Source organism: Aricia agestis, chromosome 9, assembly GCF_905147365.1.
Source record: "Aricia agestis chromosome 9, ilAriAges1.1, whole genome shotgun sequence".
Lineage (NCBI taxonomy): Eukaryota > Metazoa > Arthropoda > Insecta > Lepidoptera > Lycaenidae > Aricia > Aricia agestis.
Window position 1 is genome coordinate 9550545 of NC_056414.1, and position 23137 is coordinate 9573681.

The 23137-nt window shown below is 37.7% G+C and overlaps 1 protein-coding gene across 3 annotated transcripts; it reads left to right on the forward strand.

Moving 5' to 3' along the window:
- The first annotated feature begins 1410 nt into the window (after positions 1 to 1410).
- Positions 1411 to 21881, forward strand: LOC121730170 (carboxylesterase 1C). 3 transcript variants are annotated; one of them, XM_042119088.1, is made up of 11 exons: positions 1411 to 1468; positions 14938 to 15030; positions 15552 to 15683; positions 15874 to 16201; positions 16313 to 16518; positions 18107 to 18275; positions 18694 to 18818; positions 18908 to 19133; positions 19225 to 19363; positions 20299 to 20498; positions 21679 to 21881. In XM_042119088.1, exons 2-11 carry the CDS (start codon positions 14977 to 14979, stop codon positions 21822 to 21824), a joined length of 1725 nt encoding a protein of 574 aa, XP_041975022.1. In that variant the 5' UTR covers positions 1411 to 1468; positions 14938 to 14976; the 3' UTR covers positions 21825 to 21881. The 3 variants fall into 3 exon arrangements, with proteins under 3 accessions (XP_041975022.1, XP_041975021.1, XP_041975020.1); XM_042119087.1 differs by lacking the exon at positions 1411 to 1468 and adding an exon at positions 11589 to 11612; XM_042119086.1 differs by lacking the exon at positions 1411 to 1468 and adding an exon at positions 14003 to 14146.
- The last annotated feature ends 1256 nt before the right edge of the window (positions 21882 to 23137 follow it).

A 23137-nucleotide genomic window follows, 5' to 3' on the forward strand; every position in this document is an offset into this window, starting at 1 on the left:
GACTTCGGATACAAAATTAATTCAACAGAATCGCTACTTAGACAAAAAGAAAGTACCTATAGTCTCTGTATATGTACTATGCAGAAAGCATAATAAATCAGAGTGCCGAGCAATAGGCAGACCGACTGACCGATTTTATTACTCTCTTGACGTCAGTCAGTACCTTATAGCTCTCTGCTATACAAATAAGACTCTCATAAGAGTATTAGAGTAATACTAAAATGAAAGATTTAATTACAATAATTTGTACTTACTTATTTCTTTTTTCAGCTTAGCCTTATCACAGATGTACCAGCACTTGACTTACTTTTGCAACGACTAGATGATTTGGATAATTTAGTAAATATGTGTGATATAATTGATTTACTATTTTTCGTTTTGGTAAGATTGAGGGAGCCCAACATAAAAACAGCTGTACCACATGAATCGGTTAGTAATTGTAATACGTAAACTAATTTGTAGATTCAAAGGCAGACGGATCTATGTAATGGTCATTGAATTTTTTTTTAATGAAAAAACGAGCAAACGGGTCACCTGATGGAAAGCAACTTCCGTCGCCCATGGACACTCGCAGCATCTGAAGAGCTGCAAGTGCGTTGCCGGCCTTTTAAGAGGGAATAGGTTAATAGAGGAGGGTAGAGAAGGGAAGGGAAGGGAATAGTTGAGGGTAGGGAAGGGAATAGGGTAGGGGTTAGGGGATTGGGCCTCCGTTAAACTCACTCACTCGGCGAAACACAGCGCAAGCGCTGTTTCACGCCGGTTTTCTGTGAGAACGTGGTATTTATCCGGTCGAGCCGGCCCATTCGTGCCGAAGCATGGCTCTCCCACGTATAAAATTTGCCTAACCACTAACCAGATTCGACTAGACTAGTGGAATTATCCGGAACCCTAAGGGCTACTAGGCCTCGTTTGCACTTTGCACTCCGCCAACTGCCTATAAATCACTCATTCTTTATAACATAATTTCTTTGTAATGTTTTAGCATGAAGCTATTTTGAATATTGTAAACAGTCCATCAGCTTCATCAGCCCCTTATTCTTCTAAGCCTCAATACATTTTCCAAATAATCTCATCCCCAAAATCAAAAGCTGAGCTACAATGGAAGGAATTAGCTAAGAATCACAGGACGTTTCATGCATATTATGGAGGTCGCTTGGAGCATTTTTATTCAATATTAAATCTTGGTTTTAACAAGTATTTGTATAAGGTAATATTTTACTTCATCAGCATAATATTGTAATGGTATGTTGACCTGGCTTGATATTAATATGCAGACTGCGTTGACAGAAAACGGCTCTGGGCAGAGGAATATATTTATCGCCAGAATTAAGCACGAGTTTATCATACAGTCTCGGAGGCTTCGGTTGGGGCGCTAGCTGCCTCGGCAGTCACTTGTGTTGTGTTGCTATATGCGAAGTTATTGACGCGCCCGATGGAATAAATTATCAAATACCTTCGTCCACCCAAGGTATAAAGAAGCAGCCTATAATTACCTAAAAATTCACAGGATCTGGATCAAAAATAGATTTTGAAATTTCAAGTTTTACAATAAAATATCAAAATCTGGACAGCCTGAAGTCTCTTTTAAGGTGTATCCAGCACATGTATAGATTGGTATGGTTCCCGCGATATTAAACCTCAAGATATAACCTATCAGGTGCGAAATAGTCTGTAACAACAGTTCAATAGACCGATTTCTGTTTGGTGACCGTGTGAGGTGTTAAGGCCTTATACCACAGAATACATAATTAGTACCTTACGGTCTTATACGGTCTTACTACAAAAGATTTAAACACCTGTTGAACAGTTGATTAGAGAAAAATTCAGTACAAAATGTCTCAAAACAACTGTTCAACTTGTGTTCAACTTGTTGTGTGATGTTTAGTTTTTTGTGGTAAGACCGATAATGTTTTAATCAATAAATACTACAGGCTAAAACATGGCCTATAACATTATATTTAAAAGGGAAATAATAAAACGAGCGAATAAAAAAATACTTTGCGACTGATGATGAACATACTGTTTTAATAACATGAGCGCTATTCATTTGACTAAGCGAAAAACAAACTAAACTAACGACTAATATTGATTTATAATAAAATCCAAAACGAGCTTACAAAATATGGATTGCGATTAATCTATTTCAGACATGGGCGTACCCAGGTTCTGGGCCAGGGGGGGAGGGGGGGGGGGGGGGGGGGGGCAAAATACCCAGGTCTGGGCCAGGGGGGGGCAAATCAGAATTTTTATAAGCTAGGAGTTTATAAAGAATCAAAAATATATAATTTTTAGTTGTGTAAATATTGTGCAAACAAATGGCAAAAATTCGTTTTCTTAATTTTTGATTTTAATAGATAAAAGTACTAGATAATATACTTAGTAGGGACGTCAACATGATTTCAGATAAGTATTAAAATTCTATCCGAGCGACTGTATTACTAAGTGAGCGACTACGTTTATCAACCCACTGAGGGTCGTTATGTCTATTGTGACTGAGACAGGAGGTCCTTGACATCTGTTATGTCATATGCACAGGTCCTATACGACATCGCGCCTGAAACTGGCATGTATCGGACGATAACTCACTGTCCGATCACTGTTACATTAGGTTTGATATACATGACAGTATGCCTGGGAAAGAGGTAACTTATAGGAATCCTAAGGCCACAAACTGGAGTGTATTCAGAGAGAAATTGCAGATAAACCTCGCAGCAGTCAACCAAGCTGTCAAGACCGTACAACAACTGGAACTAACGGTGGGAGAGCTGGAGCATAGCTTGAATGATGCTTACCTCAGAAGCTGTCCTGTTAAGAAAACGTCAAATAAACGTAACGTACCTTGGTGGAACGGTACTCTGGCGCAACTCAGGAAAGAGACCCCAGCTCTGTTTAACAGAGCCAAAAGAGACGGGAACTGGGACGCATACAGAACCGCCCTGACGACGTTTAATAGGAAGCTAAGGAAGGCCAAAAGACGTTCTTGGGCAAGGTTCTGTGAGGAAGTGAATAACACCTCACAAACCTCCAGACTATATAAAGTCATATCTAAGGCCCCTAGCTCTCATCCCAGCACTCTGAAAAGGCCAGATGGTACTTATACTAAAACGGTGGAAGAAACGCTAAGATTACTAGCCGACGTCCACTTCCCCAACAGTATCCATCTCGAAAATCACGAAGCCTTCTCTCATACGATTATTAAAACGAGACCATCAGTTGACGATTGGAGAAGAGCTTCCGTGATCTTTAAGCCTGACCGAGTCACTTGGGCAATTGAAGTTTCAAGCCTTACAAGACCGGCGGCGAGGATAATATATTTCCGGCCCTCCTACAGCAGGGCAAGGACATTATCCTTCCTATGCTACTGAAAATATTCAGAGCAAGTTTTGCGTGGACAAAGGTAAGGGTGTCCTACATACCCAAAAGTGGGGACAGAGACAAAGCTCTACCAAAGTCATACAGACCAATTAGCCTCACTTATTTCATGCTTAAAACATTGGAGAAGGTGGTCAACCTACATAAAAGGGACACCTATCTCACTAAAATGCCGCTGCATGAAAGACAACATGCCTACCAAAAAGGCAAATCTACCGAGACGGCTCTAATGGACTTGGTAGATCGGATTGATAGAGCAATTGAAGATAAAGAGATTGCGTTATGTGTCTTCCTCGATATTGAAGGCGCATTCGACAACACTTCAACCAGCTCTATCACAAATAGCCTGGCTTCACAAAATATAGATCCAACAACTAGGAAATGGATCAAAGCCACGCTCGACAATAGGGTAGCCTCATCGACTATTATGGCACCTGACACTCAAAATCAGGCTGACACAAAGTTGCCCACAAGGAGGTGTGCGGTCACCCCTGGAATGGTCCCTGGTAGTGGATTAGCTACTAAGGGAACTGAACCTCATAGGTTACTACGCTTAAGGGTACGCTGACGACCTGGCGATTATGGTGGTGGGAAAATGCGCATCGGTGGTCGCTGGGTTGATGCAGTCAGCACTAAGAGTCGTCGAGGATTGGTGCCAAAGGGTCAAGCTAACAGTAAACGCTGATAAGACGGTCTTGATACCTTTCACCAAAAAGAGGAAGTTGGAGGGACTAAGACCCCCAACACTCTTCGGGAAAACTATTAAGTATGCGGGTGATGTCAAATATCTAGGAGTAATCCTAGACAAAGGACTCACTTGGAATAAGCACATCGAGTATATTACGAAAAAGGCTAGATGTGCTCTGGGTTCCAGTTGGAAGCTTGTCAGCTCTTAATGGGGTATTCGGCCGAAGGCAATGCTATGGCTATATACAGCCGTAGTGAGACCGATTACCACATATGGCTGCGCAGTGTGGCATAAAAAGGCTGAACAAGTAAACTGTAATAAAAGACTAAACAGCGTACAGAAACTGGCATGTCTAATAATCACGGGTGCACTCTCGTCAACAGCCACCGCTTCCCTCGAGGCCCTGATCAACTTAACTCCGCTTCCTCTGCTTGTTCAGATGGAGGCCAAAAAGGTGGCTCTAAGGGCCAGGACGGCGGGTAGGACGAATTGGGTCTCCACCCCATTTCGACAGCTGGAACAGTCTCTCAGTGAATCACCTATCATGGCCATGCCATCAGATGCCATGAGCAAGGTGTATAGCTTTTCGAAGCAGTACCAGGTTTTTATACCTTCCAGGGAGGACTGGGAATGAAAAATCCCAATCGATGTCCGCCTAGCGACATAGTTTAGTTCACGGATGGATCAAGGAAAGACAACCGTGCGGGAGCCGGATTCTACGGGGGCAGGTCACCAAAAGGCAAGGGAAGGAACAACAACATCCGCCTAGTATGGGTCCCGGGCCACAGCAACGTCCCCGGCAATAAAACCGCTGACGAACTGGCTAGGCTTGGGGCCGAGAGTCTCATATATGGTCCAGAACCAGTCTGTGGTATAACTCCCAATACCACAAAGCAGGTGCTCAGGGAATGGGGTCACAGACTATGCAGGAAGCAATGGGCTGAGACCCCTGGCCTTGAACACTCCAAGGCACTAATTCCTGACTTCAACAAGAAACAATCAGAATTAGTGCTCACCTTGGGTAGGAACTAATTAAGAATCCTTACCAGAAGCCTAACTGGGCACGGCAAGCTCAACAAACACCTAAACAGAATTAGTATTTGTAACATAACGACTTGCAGATTCTGTGAGGAGGAGGATGAAACACTTATTCACCTTCTCCTCGACTGCCCTGCTCTACTACAGAGCAGGAACAGGCACCTTGGTCGCCACGAATACTCGTCCACAGAGGAAATTCGTGGCACCAACCCCAACCATATCCTTCAATTTATGAGCATTTTTGGGTTGGGGATGATACTCTAGTACGAAGGAGTCACAATAGATCCTCATGGGTCGCAGTGACGTCAGGGCTACAGCGTCCTGCCTTCTTTTAAAAAAAAAAAGTGAGCGACTGGAAGTACATAGCGGGCAACCTTAGCCATCGAGGTTATTTTTTTGTAAACCACCCAGAACTGGCTCCGTCGAATCATAATTGAAGCCAGTTTTTTTTTTGGTATAGGTGGCCATTAAAATTTTACCCACTTCTTTGACGTTCCATTAAGGATTATAATTTGTGTAATTTATTAATGATTTTATATATAAACGGGGTTTACCTCCCCCCTTCCCCTCCCCCCTCCTCCCCTGCACCTCTAAATCGTTGGGTATGATTCTAAACTTAAGTTTCTACAAATAGAACAATACATGTTTTGGGATCATCAAATGAAAGTATGAAATCCTGTCTATCTCTGTTAGCTTCCACTTTTTTTCACATATAAAATTGTTGTTCCTCTTATCCAAATGAAGCTACTCACAAAAAATTTTCTTGATAGTATTAAAAAAAAAATCTATCCCTGTCCGTAGTAGCCCCTGAATAAAAGTGTTTCATCAAATAGTTATTTCATATTCATTTTATTTGTTTTAATGTGTGCTTATTATACTCTGCTCATTAGTGTATTTTTCAAAGTGGTTTTTGGTATTCGAAACACTTCATTTAAGATAAAATGCCGCTCGGCTCAGTATAAAAATTACATTTGCAATATTGAAAAAAATGCAGGACGTAACGTTGACACTCAAACAGATATTAGGTCGCTCAAAAATTATAAAGCTGCTCATTTTGTATTTTAAGTAACTCAAATAAATAATTTCTAAGTAGCTGTTCTGTTAATTTCTCGTCACTCACTCTCAGTCGCTCAAATAGTAATTCTGTAACCCAAATTTAGTAATTTTGACACCTAAAACTATAATTTACAGTCACTCGATTAAATACTACCCTATTTAAAAGTTAAGTAAAATAGATTAATTTAGGTTTCGTAAAATAGTCAATTAAACGTTATAATATCATGTACGGACTACGGTGTACCTACTGCCAATCGCTGGGTCTTTGACTGTTCCGGGGCTGCGGCCCATACTGGATATTATTATTTTGTTCCAACTCCTCTACAAACCTTTGTCTTATTTGACCAGGAGATAGAAAAAGCTTGGACGATAAAAGCGGCGCAGGAGAAAATGTGGAGTCTCGAAGCAATTATTTTGTAACGAACTGTGAACTTGTAAGAATTCGCTACCTACTGGTGTATGCGAAACAACCAAGTTCACTGACGTCCGGCTCTATCAGGGATGGTGCGTATACCGTCTATGTAGCTCAAAGAAATGCCTTCGTTACGTTATCTGTGTGGATGGTGTGCGGTGGACGGTAGTGCACCCGCCGAGATGAGCCAAGCGAAGCGCAAGGACATAGTAAAAAGGACCTATCTTTTCTCCTACCCTTCTAGCTTTTCTACCTAGCTAATAGCTTGTTTCTAACCTTCGATCTGTTAGAATTCTAACATTAAAATATATTTATTTGTGTATTATCTACCTAGTCTATCAAGACATCAAAATTTTAATGTTTTATATCCTATGTTTTGATATCCAGATAAATTCACTGCGTCGAAATAACTCAAAATCTTTTTTTAGGTGGTGCAGTACAGCAGTGGGTCGGAAGACACAAGTTATTTTCTGTCTTATTAGGTTATGGGCTAATGCTGGCAACAATAGGTTTTGCGAACAATCAACCTATTCAATTTTATTATCAAGTTCTTTTAAAAAAACTTGAAGTAGCAATTAATACAATGAAAGCGTGAATTAATAAAATCAATATTTTTCAATAGAGTTAGGGACTCCTTAAAAATACACATTTTAGGCGTTTGCTTCACGTAGATATTATTATGTAAACCTTATAAAACATTATTCACTGTTCGATTTGTATTTCATCTATTTTTCAATAAATATTTTACATGCCACACTAGCAAATTTTTAAATTATCATACTTAGGGCCTGTTTCACTTCCTGATAAGGTGCCGGATAGGCTTATTTGACAGATTCTCCATACTCTATCTGTCAAGTTAAGTGGTAGATAACCTTATCAGGAAGTGGTGAAACAGGCCCTTAAGGCGCTATATCGAAAATAAATTATAAGCGCTTATTACTCAGCCCCCGTAGACAAGTGGCAAAACGCTTACGCTAACGTTAACGCTAGCGCTACAAAATGTATGGATTTGACATTAGTATTCGCTAGCGAAGCGATGACTTATGTCAAATCGCATACATTTTGTAACGCTAGCGTTAGCGTTAACGCTTTGCCACTTGTCTACAGGCCCTGATCAACAAGTGCCATTTTCGTCAAAACCTGATCTCATGCACCGAAACGCGTTTTTACCGTTACTTTCGCCGCTCAATTAAAGCTATAAGGATTATCGAGAAGGTCCCAGGATCTAGGATTTTTTTAGAAAATTTCCTGCTCTTTAAGGATCTATTTACAAATTTTAATTATCTCAAATAGTTTTCGAAATATTAAAAAAAACCAAACCCTTCTTTTTAAGTTTACTTTAAATGTTTATAACTTTTGCATTTTTTTTTTCAGCCCCTCTTGTAATTTTGATAGAATGTTCTAGATGGTATTCCAAATCGAATGAGACCAAAATAATAATTTTTGGTGCATGAGATCAAGTTTTGACGGAAATGGCACTTGTTAACCAGAGTATACAGGTTGTAACAAAAATAAGTGATAATACTTTAGGGTGTGTACGTGTTCCTTGTAGAGAGTTCACTGTGAAAGTAGCAGCGCTGAATGACCAAATTTTTTTTTCACTTTTGTATGGGGAAACTCGTGGCGCACGGGCCTTTGCCCATACAAAAGTGAAAAAAAATGTTCGTCTTTCAGCGCTGCTACTTTCACAGTGAACTCTCTACAAGGAACACGTACACACCCTAAAGTATTATCACTTATTTTTGTTACACACTGTATATTACTATAGTATATTACGCTATGCAAATGTATGTACTATAAAGTCGTGAATACGCTGCGACCAGAAGCTATAAAACGTAAATACGTTTTGTCTAGGGTTGCTGAGGATTCCTCTTCCGCTTCCTCATAATGAGGAAGTTCCGCAATATTTTGGGTTCCTCAACCGTTACCGCATTCCTCATAAATAAAAATAAAAATTCCTCTTCCGCTATCGCTTCCTCAAAATTTAAGAGGAATTTATGAGGAATTACACTGCACATGCGCGTCGCGTATCCAATCACGCTATGGCGCGGCGGCGCGGCGCCGGAGCGGTGCCGCACCGCACCGTTTCTCCCTGAGGGCCCATAGAAGTGCAAAGATGAGTATTGCAGCGGAGCCGCTGCGGCGTGTATCTAAACAGCCTAAGGGCCGCGACACACCAGAATGGCAGCGGCGACGCGAGCACTTTCAGTGTCATAAGATTTTAAACTTTATCTTCATTTTTGTAATACATAGTACAGCGGCCACGGGCGGCCGTAGACTTCCCAAGCGGTACTATGTATTACAATAATGAAAATAAAGTTTAAAATCATATTTAAGACACTGAAAGCGCTCGCCTTGCCGCTGTCATTCCTTATTGCTAGACTGATTTTGATGATTCTTTATTGTGTGTGTTTTGAGAATGGTTTAGAATTTAGATTCATAGTTTGGTTCACTGGAAAATGCCCTTTTAATTAATTTTTGTGTAATGTATGTAGCTAGTACGTTATGTACAAAGTACAGACAGGACAAAAGTTTGGGTTGGGTCCGCTGGTATTTATAATTTTCTATCTTCCTCTTCCTTATCCGCTTCCTCTTCCGCTTCCTCATCCGCATCCTCTTCCTCATAAAATATCCTCTTCCTCATCCGCATCCTCAAAATTTGCGCGTGACAATTCCTCTTCCTCCTCCTCTTCCTCATAATCACTTCCTCAACAACCCTAGTTTTGTCGCATGTTATAGCTTCTGGCAATTATTTAATTAATTAAGGTTTTCTGGTAATTATTTAATTAAGTAAGTAAGTAATTTAATAAAAAATAACTAGGAGCATTTAAGCAAAATGCTTCTATACGATTTTGAGTTGCAAAGGTGTCTATTAATTAGACTAATTTCCTACAATACATCTATTTTCGTTTAAAAATAATCTTCAAATTTCGTATTTTTAAGAGGTCATTTCGAAAATTAAATGTATAGAGGCAAAATACATTACTTAATCGTGTTTCTATACTCCACTCGGGCTAACTTGTCGCTAGCGGTCGTTGACTCCTGTCAAAATCTTGTCATTTTCCATATAAACCGCGATTGACAATGAAGTGTCAGGTATTGTCAATCGTGGTTTTATATGGAAAATGACAAGATTTTGACAGGAGTCAATGACCGCTAACGACAAGTTAGCCCGAGTGGAGTATAGTTCTTCTCAAACCTAGATAAGGCTATGAAGATATGTATATCTCATTACCAGATTTGTAACATTTCTGAGGGTCCTATAGTATTACGTCAAAAAGGACAGCTGTTGTTTTCAATAATATATCACCTTAAAGTGGATCCCCAGCCAGATGTTGTCGGTTTCTTAAACATTTTTCGTACTCCTAATTAAAGCGCAGGCTTCTATAAATGCGCCCTAATTTTTATAGACTTCCAAAAAGGAGGAGGTTATATTACGTTCGGCTATGGATATATATTTTTTTTATTTGTGTACTAGATGTCCCGCGCGGCTTCGCCCGCGTAAATTAGAAATTTTACGGAAACCGTACATTTTCCCATAAAAAATATCTCTTATATCCAGTGCCGTAAACAGTCTTTTTTTGCGCCCTGGTGCTAGCTTCTACAACTGCGCCCTTGCTTTTTTAGATACTATATTACCCAAAGCAATGTATAGGTCTATTTTACTGTTGGAATCGTGCTCTAGGGGAGCAGCGGGAACTATTATCGGGGGCAAACCGAAAAAATAATACCTACTCCTGCCTGGTTTGGCCATTTTTGCGCCCCGCCAAAGTCTACGCCCCCTGTGCCTGGGCACCGGTGGCACCGCCCTATTAACGGCACTACATATATCCCTACTCCCTTCACTAATTGGTCTACTCTATATCTGTGCCAAATATTGCCATATGATCCAGTCCGATCCAGTAGTTCGTAATTTCTAATGTTTCCCCGTTTTCCCACATTTTCCTGAGTTTCTTCGGTCGTATTAGTCTTAGCCAGTCTTACTCGATAAATGAGCTATCTACCTAACACTGAAATAAGTTTTGAAATTGGACCTGTAGTTCCTCCGATTCCGTTCAAGCAAACATACTCTTCAGGTTTATAATATTAGGTAGGTACCTACGAGTAAGTATAGATTTTTTTAATTATCGCTTGACAAACTCGAGTCTCAATCTAAAAGACTATGAAAAGTACCAATAACATTGTATAGTATGGTACAACGGGCTTTGGCCCACCACACATTCCCACCACTGTAATATCTGATCCTGTGTCGCCAGGATCGACAGCGGTATCCAACCACGAAAACCCTTTGATATGATCTCAGGGAGCCCGAGGGGCATGCTAAAGCTGTCTTGGGACCCGCAACGAAATTAATCAGAAGAAAATAGGAGGAGTAGGAAGAATTCCAGATTCCCTCCCCATATAAAGCGGGAGACAGCACAAAGTTGCAGTGACCGAAGTGTCGGTCGAGCACTCGCACATGGGTGATGCTACTAGATTAAATCCGTAGAGTTTGGCCTTAAAATTTCCATGACCGGTCAGGAATTGAGAAACGCAGTGATCAATCCATCCAATGTTTGGATAGCCGTTCACGAATATAAGGGAAAAAATTATATGATTTGGTGGAACAGTCCCATCGCGTCTGCCATTCAGAGATCAGGCTTTGCAAAGAGTTTTCTAAAGGTTCAAACAATTATGCTATTTAAATTTTATCCCGAATAAATTGTCGCACGACGCCTACGAATAATAAAAACTAAGGAAGAGTAACTCCGTCAAAAAAAGTGCACCAAAAGTGTGCCAAAAGGCTACAAAATGTGACCCGAATACATGCATATTTATGCATGTGTTCGGTACACATTTTTCGTGTATATATACTCGAGTGACATTCAACCAGGTTGACATAATTATGGTCAAACTCATTTTACAATTTCTTTACATAGGTTTGTTCACTTACTTTTTACATAAGTAGCTTTATACAATATTTTTGTTGTTAAAATGCCTAAATGCCCTGTGAAATATTGTAGAAGTCATACAGATACGACTTTTAACAGGAATAACCTTTCATCTGTAAGTGAATTGTTTAAAATTATGCTTCAATTTCTTGTATTTTTGTCGACCCAAAAAAAGATGGTTTATTTAAGTTGGATGCTAGGGTATTTGCATAAAATTAAGCTGGACTCTTTGTGTTTGTCTTATTAAATTTACATGTTATTCTAAAAGTGCAATAATCAAAAAATAATATAATTACAAAATTTTTACAAAGTTGCCATGGACAGTGTTATGCAAGATGTAACAATTTTATCATAAACGAAATTTTAGGGTCTGGCTGATAATATACTAAATGCGTTATAAGATGATATGGGTATTCTCATATTTCTTGCTACGGATTTTTTTACAACAAAACAAAAAAAAAACATTATAATGTAATAAATTACGTTCAGTCGATAAAAACAAATAAGTATTTTAATAATATTGTAAATGAACAAAAATAAAAAAACTGCTAACTGTTATTAAAATATTAATTGTGAGTTATAAGTACAAAATTTACTTAAGTTTTTAATTTCAATTCTGTAATAATTTAGCACATAGATTTTTGTAATCTGAAAACGTCTTCTCTAGGTGCTCGGACAGTTTTAGATTCGCCCGAGTCGTACAAGGTTTGTTCATAATTATTACGTATTGTATATTATTATCATCGATGTTTTAAGGATCAGAGGAAAATATAAAGAAGAAAATAATTATTATTTTAAAATCAAATTTTAAAATAATAATTATGTGTATTAACAATGAATTCAATACTTATATTTCAAACTCTTTATTATTCTATTTTACGTACAAAATGCTCTTAATATTTCATAATCATGCATTTAAGACTTTTGTGTTTCTTGAAGATTGCTTTTAGCCTGCCATCTTTTCCGTACGTCAACGGCATCTGCCTTCATTTTCCCCGACCGGATGTATTCTATACAATTGTTTCACTAGAATCAATATCCCGGAAATCAAAACGTTTACCATTACATTTTACATTTTGTAATCAAGAAATATTTATTGATACCGAGATAATTAAATATATCAATAAGGTTTAACGTAAATTATTATATAAACTAAACATAAAGCTTACTGTATGTGCTCGTTTCTTCGTGATAGTATATGTGCTTGGTGTATACTGCATAATACTATCCGCTTTTGACAATTATTGTCAACGGCTTTATTGTCATAGTCATAGCTTGAAGCTATGACTATGACAATAACCGCGCAGGCTGTCGTCCGGTGCGCAATATTATGATACGTTACCTGGGAGACGACCTTGGCGAAAATCTGAATTGTCAAATTTTAGTGTTCGAAAAGTAGACAAATTTAAAACGTTTGAAGTATGGGAGTTACGTTTCCTTAGTTTTTATTATTCGTAGCACGACGCTGAATCTCAAGGTCAACGGGTAAAACTCCGGCTAGCATGGACAAGGCTTCGGTGCTTGTGGTTCTGTAAGCTTTGCACAAGAATATAAGAGCAAGACACACAATGTATAATATGGTAGTGATGATGATGATGATGATGAATGTAATTTGCATAGTAGCATATGCTTTTCGTTCTTAAAACAACGCTGAAACTCCCAAACTTGTTCTCTCAGCACCTTCCGAACCACGGTATACCAGGTATACATCGGTGCAAAATCTTACTTGTTGGAGTTGTTGGTAGCATATGCTTAGAATACTTCTCTCGAAACCGAAGTCACCACATGTTTCCCTATAAATTTTGAGGAAATCCCTCGATTACTTATGGATCCTTCATCAGGTCACCACTATTGTGAATATAATACCAAATTGGGATGATACCCTATATACCAGAAGAAAATTTTTGAAAATCGGTTAACAAACGGCGAAGTAATCGTTGAACATAAGAAAACGAACATTATAACACCTACCCCATTTTGAAAGTCGATTAAAATTGTAGCCTATGTGTTATTCTGATGTATAAGCTATATTATTGTAAAGTTTCATTAAAATCCGTTTAGTAGTTTTTGCATGAAAGAGTAACAAACATCCATAAATCCATACATCTATACATCCAAACAAACTTTCGCCTATAGAATATTAGTAGGAATACATCTATACATCCAAATCCATTTCTGTGATCCAAACAAACTTTCGCCTTTATAATATACTATAGGAATAGGAATTAATAGGAAGTAGGATTTTCATCGATTACTCCGCCGTTTGTGAACCGATTTTCAAAATTTTAGTTTTGTTGTATTAGGTTTTACTCCAATTTGGTACCATATGATCGTGTACCTATGTACTGTAGTATAGGATGTTAGTGATTTTAGAACAATAAGAGTTCCGCTTCTCTCGTCATGGACTACAGCGTAATCATTGTGCGATCTAATTTATGTATGTCCAGTGTCCAACCAAACAAAATACATAATTTAGTTTCACGTAAACCTCCGAGGCAAACAAAACCCTAATGTGTTAAAATTGTGTATAAAATATTGTGTGGAAACGTAAAAATGTTCTTAAGTTTTGCTGTTACTTATTTATTTTTAATTCAGTATTCAAATGCTCAAGATCCCATTATAAATTTGCCTCAAGGAAGAGTAGTTGGGGTAAGAAACAAACATTTTCTGTACTTGAAATGAATAAATTTGCCTGTCTCTACTCTCCACTTTCCGAAGACACTCTTACTTGAAAACCCATCCTTTTAGTTCTTGATACCATGAATCATATATTAAATTCTAAGTTTTCGAAAAAATAATTACCGATAAACTTAAAAAAAAATCAGCTAAGTGCGAGTCGGACTCGCGCACGAAGGGCTCCGTACCATTATAGAGGAAAAATAGGCCAAAAGTTATGTATTGGAGCCCCCCTTAAATTTTTATTTTATTTTAATTTTATTAATAATTATTAAAGTACAGATAAAATTGAGGATTCTGTGAAAATTATCGAGCAAAAAAGGCCAAAAAATCACGTTTGTTGTATGCTCCCACACATCCCCTCCTTAAATATTAATTTTATTTTGTATTTAACCCCCAACAAAAAAGAGGGGTGTTAGAAGTTTGACGTGTCTGTCTGTCTGTCTGTCTGTTTGTCTGTGTGTGTTTAGTACTTAATTGTTGTTATAGCGGCAACAGATACACAATCTGTGAAAATTTCAGAACTCTAGCTATAGCGGTTCTTGAGATACACCCTGGATACAGACAGACGGACAGACAGACGAACAGACAATGTACAGTCAGTACAGTCAGTCAGTCAGTATCAGTCAGTACAGTCTTAGTAATAGGGTCCCGTTTTTACCCTTTGGGTACGGAACCCTAAAAACGTATATAGTTAATATACGTTTCTTTATAATATATGTCCAACTCTCATTAAAAATAATTACATAAATCGCAATTTACAGATAAAGGTTTATTCAGAAAGTTCACCAAAGGCAATTGAGATGTATTTTGGAATCCCGTATGCCAGCCCACCAACAGGAAGACTCAGATTTTCGGTGAGTTTACTGTCTACTTACCACTATTATTACTCCTACTAAACATTCTCTACCTTTGATCCGTTTGATATACTTAGAGCTGACCTAGTGGGGAGTAGGTATTGTAGAAAATTCTTTATCAGTTTTCTAATACGCGAAGCCGCGAACGAAGGCGCTTTGTAAGAGTCCCGTCTTTCTGATACTAGCGCGAACGGCAAATGAATCCATACTTAATATTATAAATGCGAAAGTGTGTCTGTCTGTCTGTCTGTCTGTCTGTTGCCTCTTCACGTCCAAACTGCTCAACCGATTTTGCTGAAATTTGGCATGGCGATACCTTGAGTCCCAGGCAAGGACATAGGATACTTTTTATCCCGAAAAAATGTACGGTTCCCACGCGATAAACGAATTTTGGCGCAACGGAGTTGCGGGCGTCATCATCTAGTAGCTTATAATTTACTGAAACTTATATACTGTACAGATATTATCTGCTTCGGCCCGAGGCCCTAGACAATATTATTATTATATTAAAATTATAACAGCCGCCAGAACGACATCCCGGCTGGAGACGAACTCTATTTGCTCACAAAATGCCACCCCGATGTCCTGGTCCTGATGAAGACATGAACAACATGAGTGAAGACTGCCTGTACCTCAATATATGGACGTCCCGGGTTAATATTTATTATGTTTATTACTAATGTTTTGCCCCGTTCAATGTTCCCGTTTTGATTAACCTTAGAAAATATAACTGAGTATAAAGTATTTAGTACATTACTCATTTTCTGTACTCAGAACAAATAAAAAGGTAGACTTGGGAGTTGGGATGTGCTACATAAATGCCACTAAATATTTTCCAGGTAGCGAGTAGATACAAAATTGCAGCCAGTAGTCGTTATCCTCTACAGTGAATCTTGGAATCGAGGTGGCATTAGCCTACCCTGTCAAGATCTGGCTGCGGAAGGCGTCGTAGCTGTTACAGTATCATATCGGCTTAATATTTTTGGATTTTTCACTCTTATGTCTGAGGCGGCTAGAGGAAACCTGGCGTTACTAGATCAATACATGGCATTACTTTGGGTGAAGGAGAATATAGCTGCTTTTGGTGGAGATTCTAACTCTATCACATTAATGGGACACACTGGCGGAGCCGATAGTGTCCTTTATCATGTTTTTTCTCCGCGCTCTATTGGTAAGTTTAAGATTTGCAATATTTGACAAAAAAGACAAGGAGGTAAAAAAATCAGTCAATCAATTGATAACTATATAATTAAGTAGGTAAAGGAAATTTAATATTTTTCAGGTCTTTTTCATAGAGCAATAATCATGTCACCACAATATACAACTCTGTGGAAATCATTGAGTTCGAATAACAATGATGACGCAATATTAATGGAAAGCGTGTCCAGAACAATGTCCGATTTCATAGGGTGCAGGAATAGCACCGACAGCGAAATATTATTGTGTATGAAATCGTTACCCATAGGACGAATCACTGAGATGTATTCGGTAAAAGCACATTTTTTTTAGTTTTCATATTAATCTTATATCTTTAAACGAGCAATTCTTGTATATATAATATATATATCGGTCGTCGATCGTCGAGCGGTATTAGAAACTGATTCAATAACTGTGGAATAATATTTCATTCATCCTCCATGATTGTGGGCGTACATTAGGTGCTGAAATAAAGCTGTGATTAACCAGATATCGTCAGATTTGGAGCCGATTGGTTTGGGAGCATCCACCGTACTTCCCGACATTCTTCAATCTGGGCATTTTTCAGATGATGGTTGTCACCTATCAAAAATGTCCATCGTCAGACTCGTAGACAGCGTCACTCAAAACCCCATCCGGTACTGGCCGCTCCAACAGATAGCATACATTATGTTATATGTAACTAGCTGTTGCCCGCGACTTCGTCCGCGTTAGCATAGTAGATCGCATCCCAAGTATTATTTATTGTACAAAAATATTTAATATACAGAATTGACTTTCCTACGATTTTATTATATATAATAGATAGATGTTCCGCTCGGCTTCGCTTGCATAATTTAGGAATTTCACGCAACCGTACATTTTGCAGCAAAAAATAGCCTATGTCCCTTCACGTGGTCTATTGTACATGTTTGCCAAATAACATAAACATTGCTCCAGTAGTTCATAACATAATAAGCATTCCATATAATTTTCCCAGTTTTTTCCACATTTTCATCTATTTCTTCGCTCTTATTAGTCTTAGCGTGATAAAATATAGCCCATAGCCTTCCTCGATAAATGGGCTATCTAACACTGAAAGAATTTTTTAAAATTGTACCAGTAGTTCCTGAGATTAGTGCGTTCAAATAAGCCCTTTCATATAATTTCCCAGGTTTTTTCTACATTTTTCTCTATTTCTTAGTTCCTATTAGTCTTAGCGTAATAAAATATAGCTTATAGCCTACCTCGATGAATGGACTATCTAACATTGAAATAATTTTTCAAATCGGATAAGTAGTTCCTGAGATTAGCGCGTTCAAATAGGCCCTTTCATATAATTTCCCCCGTTTTTCCACATTTTCCTCTATTTCTTCACTCATATTAGTCTTAGCGTGATAAAATATAGCTTATAAGCTTCCTCGATCAATGTACTATCTACCACTGAAAGAATTTTTCAAATCGGACCAGTAGTTCCCGTGATTAGCGCGTTCAAATAAGCCCTTTCAAATAGTTTCCCCCCGTTTTTTTACATTTTCCTCTATTTCTTCGCTCCTATTATACTTAGCGTAATAAAATATAGCCTATAGCCTTCCTCGATAAATGGACTATCCAACAGTAAAAGAATTTTTCTAATCGGACCAGTAGTTCCTGAGATTAGCGCGTTCAAACAAACAAACTCTTCCCAATTATAATATTAGTATAGATATAGACGTGTAACTTTTGTGTCATTACAACTTTTATAGCCTTAATATTTTATTTTCTGTCTAGCCCCCGTTTCGCAACGCGCGATAGGGAACTTCGTTCCAAAAATATTTTTTAAATCTAGTTAGGTATAATAATATAAACTTTGTCCGCTAAGTTGAACTACTAATAATTGTACTTAAGTAATATATTTCAGAGTTTTAATTGGACCGACGGATATCACCCCACATCGGATATTTTTTTACCCCAAACTGAACAATATTTGCCAGTATCTCTTTCTACGGCTCTGTCTCAAACTAAGTCTCAGAGTATTCAATTGGATGTCCTACTAGGAATATCAAAACTGGAGGCTATACACTCGTATGGTAAGACCATTGTTTTTTGTTTTACCATGTTTTAATTTTATGAAGGCAGTGCTGGTTTTAGCCCTACCAGTGCCCTGGGCGAGAATTCTTCAGCTCCCAGGGTGCTGGTAGTGCTGAAAATTTGGCGTCCCTTTTGTTTGCCTTCAGCGCCCCTTTTTATCCAGCGCCCAATATGTTGCTATGTAAATAAAGAAAACGTAAATAACTCAGGTGCTTAATAATGTGCGCTTCCCCGGCATGTTAAGATCCTTGAAATATTATAAATCGTCTAGACTATGGACTCTAGATTTTAGAAATACAAACACTAAAATCTGAAACGTTCGTGCTCCGTCTAGTCTCCAGACTTTACAGTCTACATTATTTTCCTTTGTTAAAAAGTATTGAAAATGAGTTACATCCGTGGAGTTAAATATTTCAGATAGTGATCGATATGTACGCATAAAACAGAAAAACGTTAACATGATCTATGAAGATGTTAGAAGTGTAATAATTCCTGAGCTTTTGAGGATGCTATCTCTAGATAAGACAGAAAAAATGCCTTTGGTAAATATCCTACACATAAATATACTACATAAATGATAATATTATACAAAATTTCATAGCTGGTAATAATAACGTTAATATATTTTTAGCTAATGCAAGCCATAGAGTGGGAATATTTTGGATTAGATTTACACAAGCGTGATAACGTTTTAAGAACAGTCCAAACAATTGCACAAATGGAAACGGCAGCAAAGTGGGAAACAGGCTGTGCTCTCCTAGCAGCAAGATTGGCCAGAAAAATATCACGACTGTACGTTTATCGCTTTTCAGATCCTTTCGCGGTGGATTTGAGTGGAAGAAACGTTTCTTTTACAGGTGGGTGGCTTACAAATCTATTACAGTCCCATTTACTTTGCAGGTTTATACTACTAAAAACAAACTAAAAATAACAAAATATGTCCTATAGATGCTGTCCATGGAACAGATTTATTAGCTCTGCTTGGAGATCCGCTCATGCTGCAAGTAGCTCGACGTCGTATCGCACAGAATGAAAAGGCGATCAGTAATTTGTATCGAGAATATATCATCAGTTTTATAAAATATGGGTAAAAACATTAATTCATGAATACTTGCTCCAATGCTACGAATAATAAAAACTAAAGAAGAGACTGTGTCGAAAAGTTTTGTTCCGATTCTACAAAATGTGACCCGGATACATGCATACTTTATGCAAAAAGAGTACATGCAAGAACTTTGTGTAATTACATAATATATTATAGAAGTGACAATTTTTGTCAACGGTTTTATGTTGTCAATTTGAATGTAGTTTTTAACCGACTTCCAAAAAGGAGGCAGTTATATATTTGTATTTTTGTATGTTCAACGATTACTTCGCCGTTTGTGGACCGATTTTCAAGATTTTTTCGCTATTGTATAGGGTATAATCTGAATTTGGTACCATGTTCATAAAAGTGGTGATCTGATGATGGAATCCATAAGGAATCGAGGAGACTCCTTAAAATTTGTGTGGAAACATAATATAGTAATTTTGTTTTTTTCTGAAGTATTCGGGGCATATGGTACCAAAAAGTAAGATTTTGCCTACTACGAAACCGTTTTGAGACTCAAACAAGCGGCTGAGCATGCCGCGTCCTGCTCTAACAACGTAATTTCTCGTTTGTTAGAGTAGGATGCGGTATTCTCATACGATTGTTTGGAGTCTCAAAACGGTTTCGTGGTACGAGCCCTGGTCCCGAAGTTACCGAGAATTTTGAATCTTTATAGATACTGGTTTGGGGATTTAGGCGTTGTTTAAACAACTGAAAGCATAAGCCAATATATCAATTTAATTAATCATTATCATCACAACCAAATTATACCATAGGTCATCACATTATGACCCAATTATTGGTACTTTTCATGGTATTTTGCATCGAAACAGATGTTTTTGATGATTATTTCGCTATTAAAAATACTAGCAGATTTTAAGAAATCGTGAAATGTTCAATCGGACAATATTATCGATTTTTAACAATTTTAGATCACCGGCGCCCGAAAACGATTGGCGCCGATACATGGTCGGTGAATCTAATATTCATGATATATGCGTTAAAGATAAAAACAAGACATGTGATAATGATGATATGAAAAAAGAAATAGCCTTCTGGTTGCAATACTTGCCACGTCTGTCTCAAAATTTAGAACCATTTGCTAAAACGGAGAAGATAACAAGTGAAAAAGGTATTTTTTCTCTCTCATATCATATTAGTCTGTTTCTTTACAAGAATTCAATGTTATTCTTAAGGTTGGGTTGCACCAGAGGTGTGGTTAAAGTTAAAGTTATGGTTATAGTTAATGCTAAATTTAACTTTAACTTTAACCTTAACTTTGACCGGAGAAATTGACAGATGACAGCTGGTCCAACAAGGGGATAAATACACGTGAGTGGGGGCGCTGCTGATAAAGGAGAACTGTCAAAAATGGCGTTTTCGTATGATGACAGCGTTAGTTCCTTTTTTCGCCACGTGCATTTAAAACCTTGTCGAGCTCTATGGTTATGGTTAAATATGGCGTCTTGATGGCGTTCATTTTTAGCTTTAACCAAAGATTTGACATTTTGCATTGTAGTTAATTAAAGTTACAGTTATAGTTAAAGTTAGTTGGTGCAATCCAACCTTAGTTAACAGATTAATGCAATGCGAGTATTTTTCACTAGAAAGGTCAATGGCCGCTGGTGCCACCTTAAAATTTTAAGACTATAATTTAACTATCATTATTATCTGGAAGTGGAATTATATTTTCATACGTCGTAGACCGTAAAGTTAAAATTGTGGAATGTAGCCTATACTCCACATTGGAGTGGAGTATAACCTAACCTAACCTACACTGTGTATTATATATTGATCCTTGTTAAAAATAAAAAAATACACATATTTTTTGTACTTAATCAGTAACTATTAAAATATTGAGAAATAGCTTCCCAAAGTTTTCCTAAAAACACCACAAGTTAATGGACATTACGCGTCGTAGGCGTATTCCTGGCGCCACCCACCCCCGCTCTACCCACCACCGCGAAGTGACCGTTCTGCAACGATTTTATGTGGGATACAATATGTCATTTTAAAAAAAATAACATATTATTAGTTATTTTGGTTAAATTAACTCTAAAAAAATAATCTAAATACCTACCTAAGCCCTAAAATAATTTGGCCGGTAGGTTTAATTACACCGAGTCTGTGACGTCACTTACCTACGCCAAATCATACATTTTTTACAGTCGCGGCGCGGCGCCACTGACGCTATAGACGCTCGCTTCGAAAGGCTACCTTTACCCAAAGTAGGCATGACCGCATAGGGCAGGAGCCAGGAAGGTAAAGATTTTTAATTTTTATAATGACATATTGTGTAATTGTAATTTCAGATGACAATCGGTTCCGTGGAGGAGTTTATGCGATGTGTGGCGTTTCTGCAATTCTTGTTTTACTTTTATTTGCAAGCACTTTATTAATTCATATAAGGCGAAATCACCGTTCACTGGATGGAAGGGCAGAAACTTCTTACTTATAAATCTGGTAAAAGTAGAGATTTTAAAGTAATATTATATATTATAAACTTATAAACATATTCCTAATTGTTTTCTTTTCCCTTACCTTCTCTTGTACTTAGGTATAATTGTTCTGTTTGATGCTTAGAAAAATAAATTAACAATGCTCGTTTTTACGAAATAAAAACTATCCTATGACCTTTTCCGGGAATTTTATATGTTTTATAGTATCTCCATACCAAATTTTAGTAAAATCATTTCAGCAGTTTGGGCGTGAACAGTTAACAGACAGACAATGAAATGAGTTAGGCTGTTTACACACACGCTGCAGTGGCAGCGGCGGCGGTCCCGCTGCCCTTACACACAGTGCAACGGCATGGTATCGCGGCCGCCGCGGCGGCGCCGTATGCAAGGGCAAAATTTGCCCGGCAAATAGAAATACACTTGGATAAGTAATGGAGTGGCGGTGGCCGGTGCCGCTGCGGCGTGTGTGTAAACAGCCTTAATTAAAAAGCGCGTCAAGACTCGAGCGATATCGTGACGTGTGGTGTAATCAGATTACTCTGAATACTTTGCTGTATAACCATATTCAAAGAAAAAAAAATCAATTTTCATCAGTCAGTGTCATGTTCAACTTCAATCATAGATTAAGTCATAGATTAAGTATTATAGTATAGATGTAGTCTTAGCCCGTCATCGCGTGGCCATTTTGTACTTATTTTTATACAAGTAGTGTGCGCTTATTTTCTTGAATATTTCTATTTGTATTTGCGCTTATTTTCTTGAATATTTCTATTTCTATTATTTCGAAGCACTTTATGATACAGGAAAGAAAGTCAATTAGTTCATGATATCGATTATCTATAGTTCAAGTGATAAGAATCCGTAAACACACGTAAAAAGCTATGCAATTTTTATAGCCAAATTATTAATTGATGTGACATTTTTAGCACTAATGCCTTATATAGTACGAATGAAGGATTAATAAACTTATAAATTACCTTTTTAGCTTACAAAAATACCGATTGAAAAGCCCAAAAAACGTTATTCAAAACTTACGTATTTAATGTTGAATCCACGTGTTTGAGGCATTCTTTGATTATTCTTATGGTTTATTATTTAGCGGAACGACAAAACTCAACAATATCTAGCTAGCAATAGCATATTAAATGTTCACTAAAAACCTTTATTAACACTTCTATTACATGAAATATGCCAACCGACTCCTTTGTTATGTCCTAGTAAGTAGGACATAACATTACACGCTTTTGACGCTTAGACACTGATATAAGGCTCTCTCCAGTATATAGTACCTCAATGGATTAAGTATTAAAGT

What these genes read in the sequence shown, in the direction of transcription:
- LOC121730170 (XM_042119086.1), top strand. Translation starts at nt 14,051, where the DNA reads ATGTTCTTAAGTTTTGCTGTTACTTATTTATTTTTAATTCAGTATTCA. An exon ending in AGACAGAAAAAATGCCTTTG is followed by an intron (nt 18,819 to 18,907) that starts GTAAATATCCTA and finishes ATATATTTTTAG; the next exon opens with CTAATGCAAGCCATAGAGTG. An exon ending in ATCAGTTTTATAAAATATGG is followed by an intron (nt 19,364 to 20,298) that starts GTAAAAACATTA and finishes TAACAATTTTAG; the next exon opens with ATCACCGGCGCCCGAAAACG.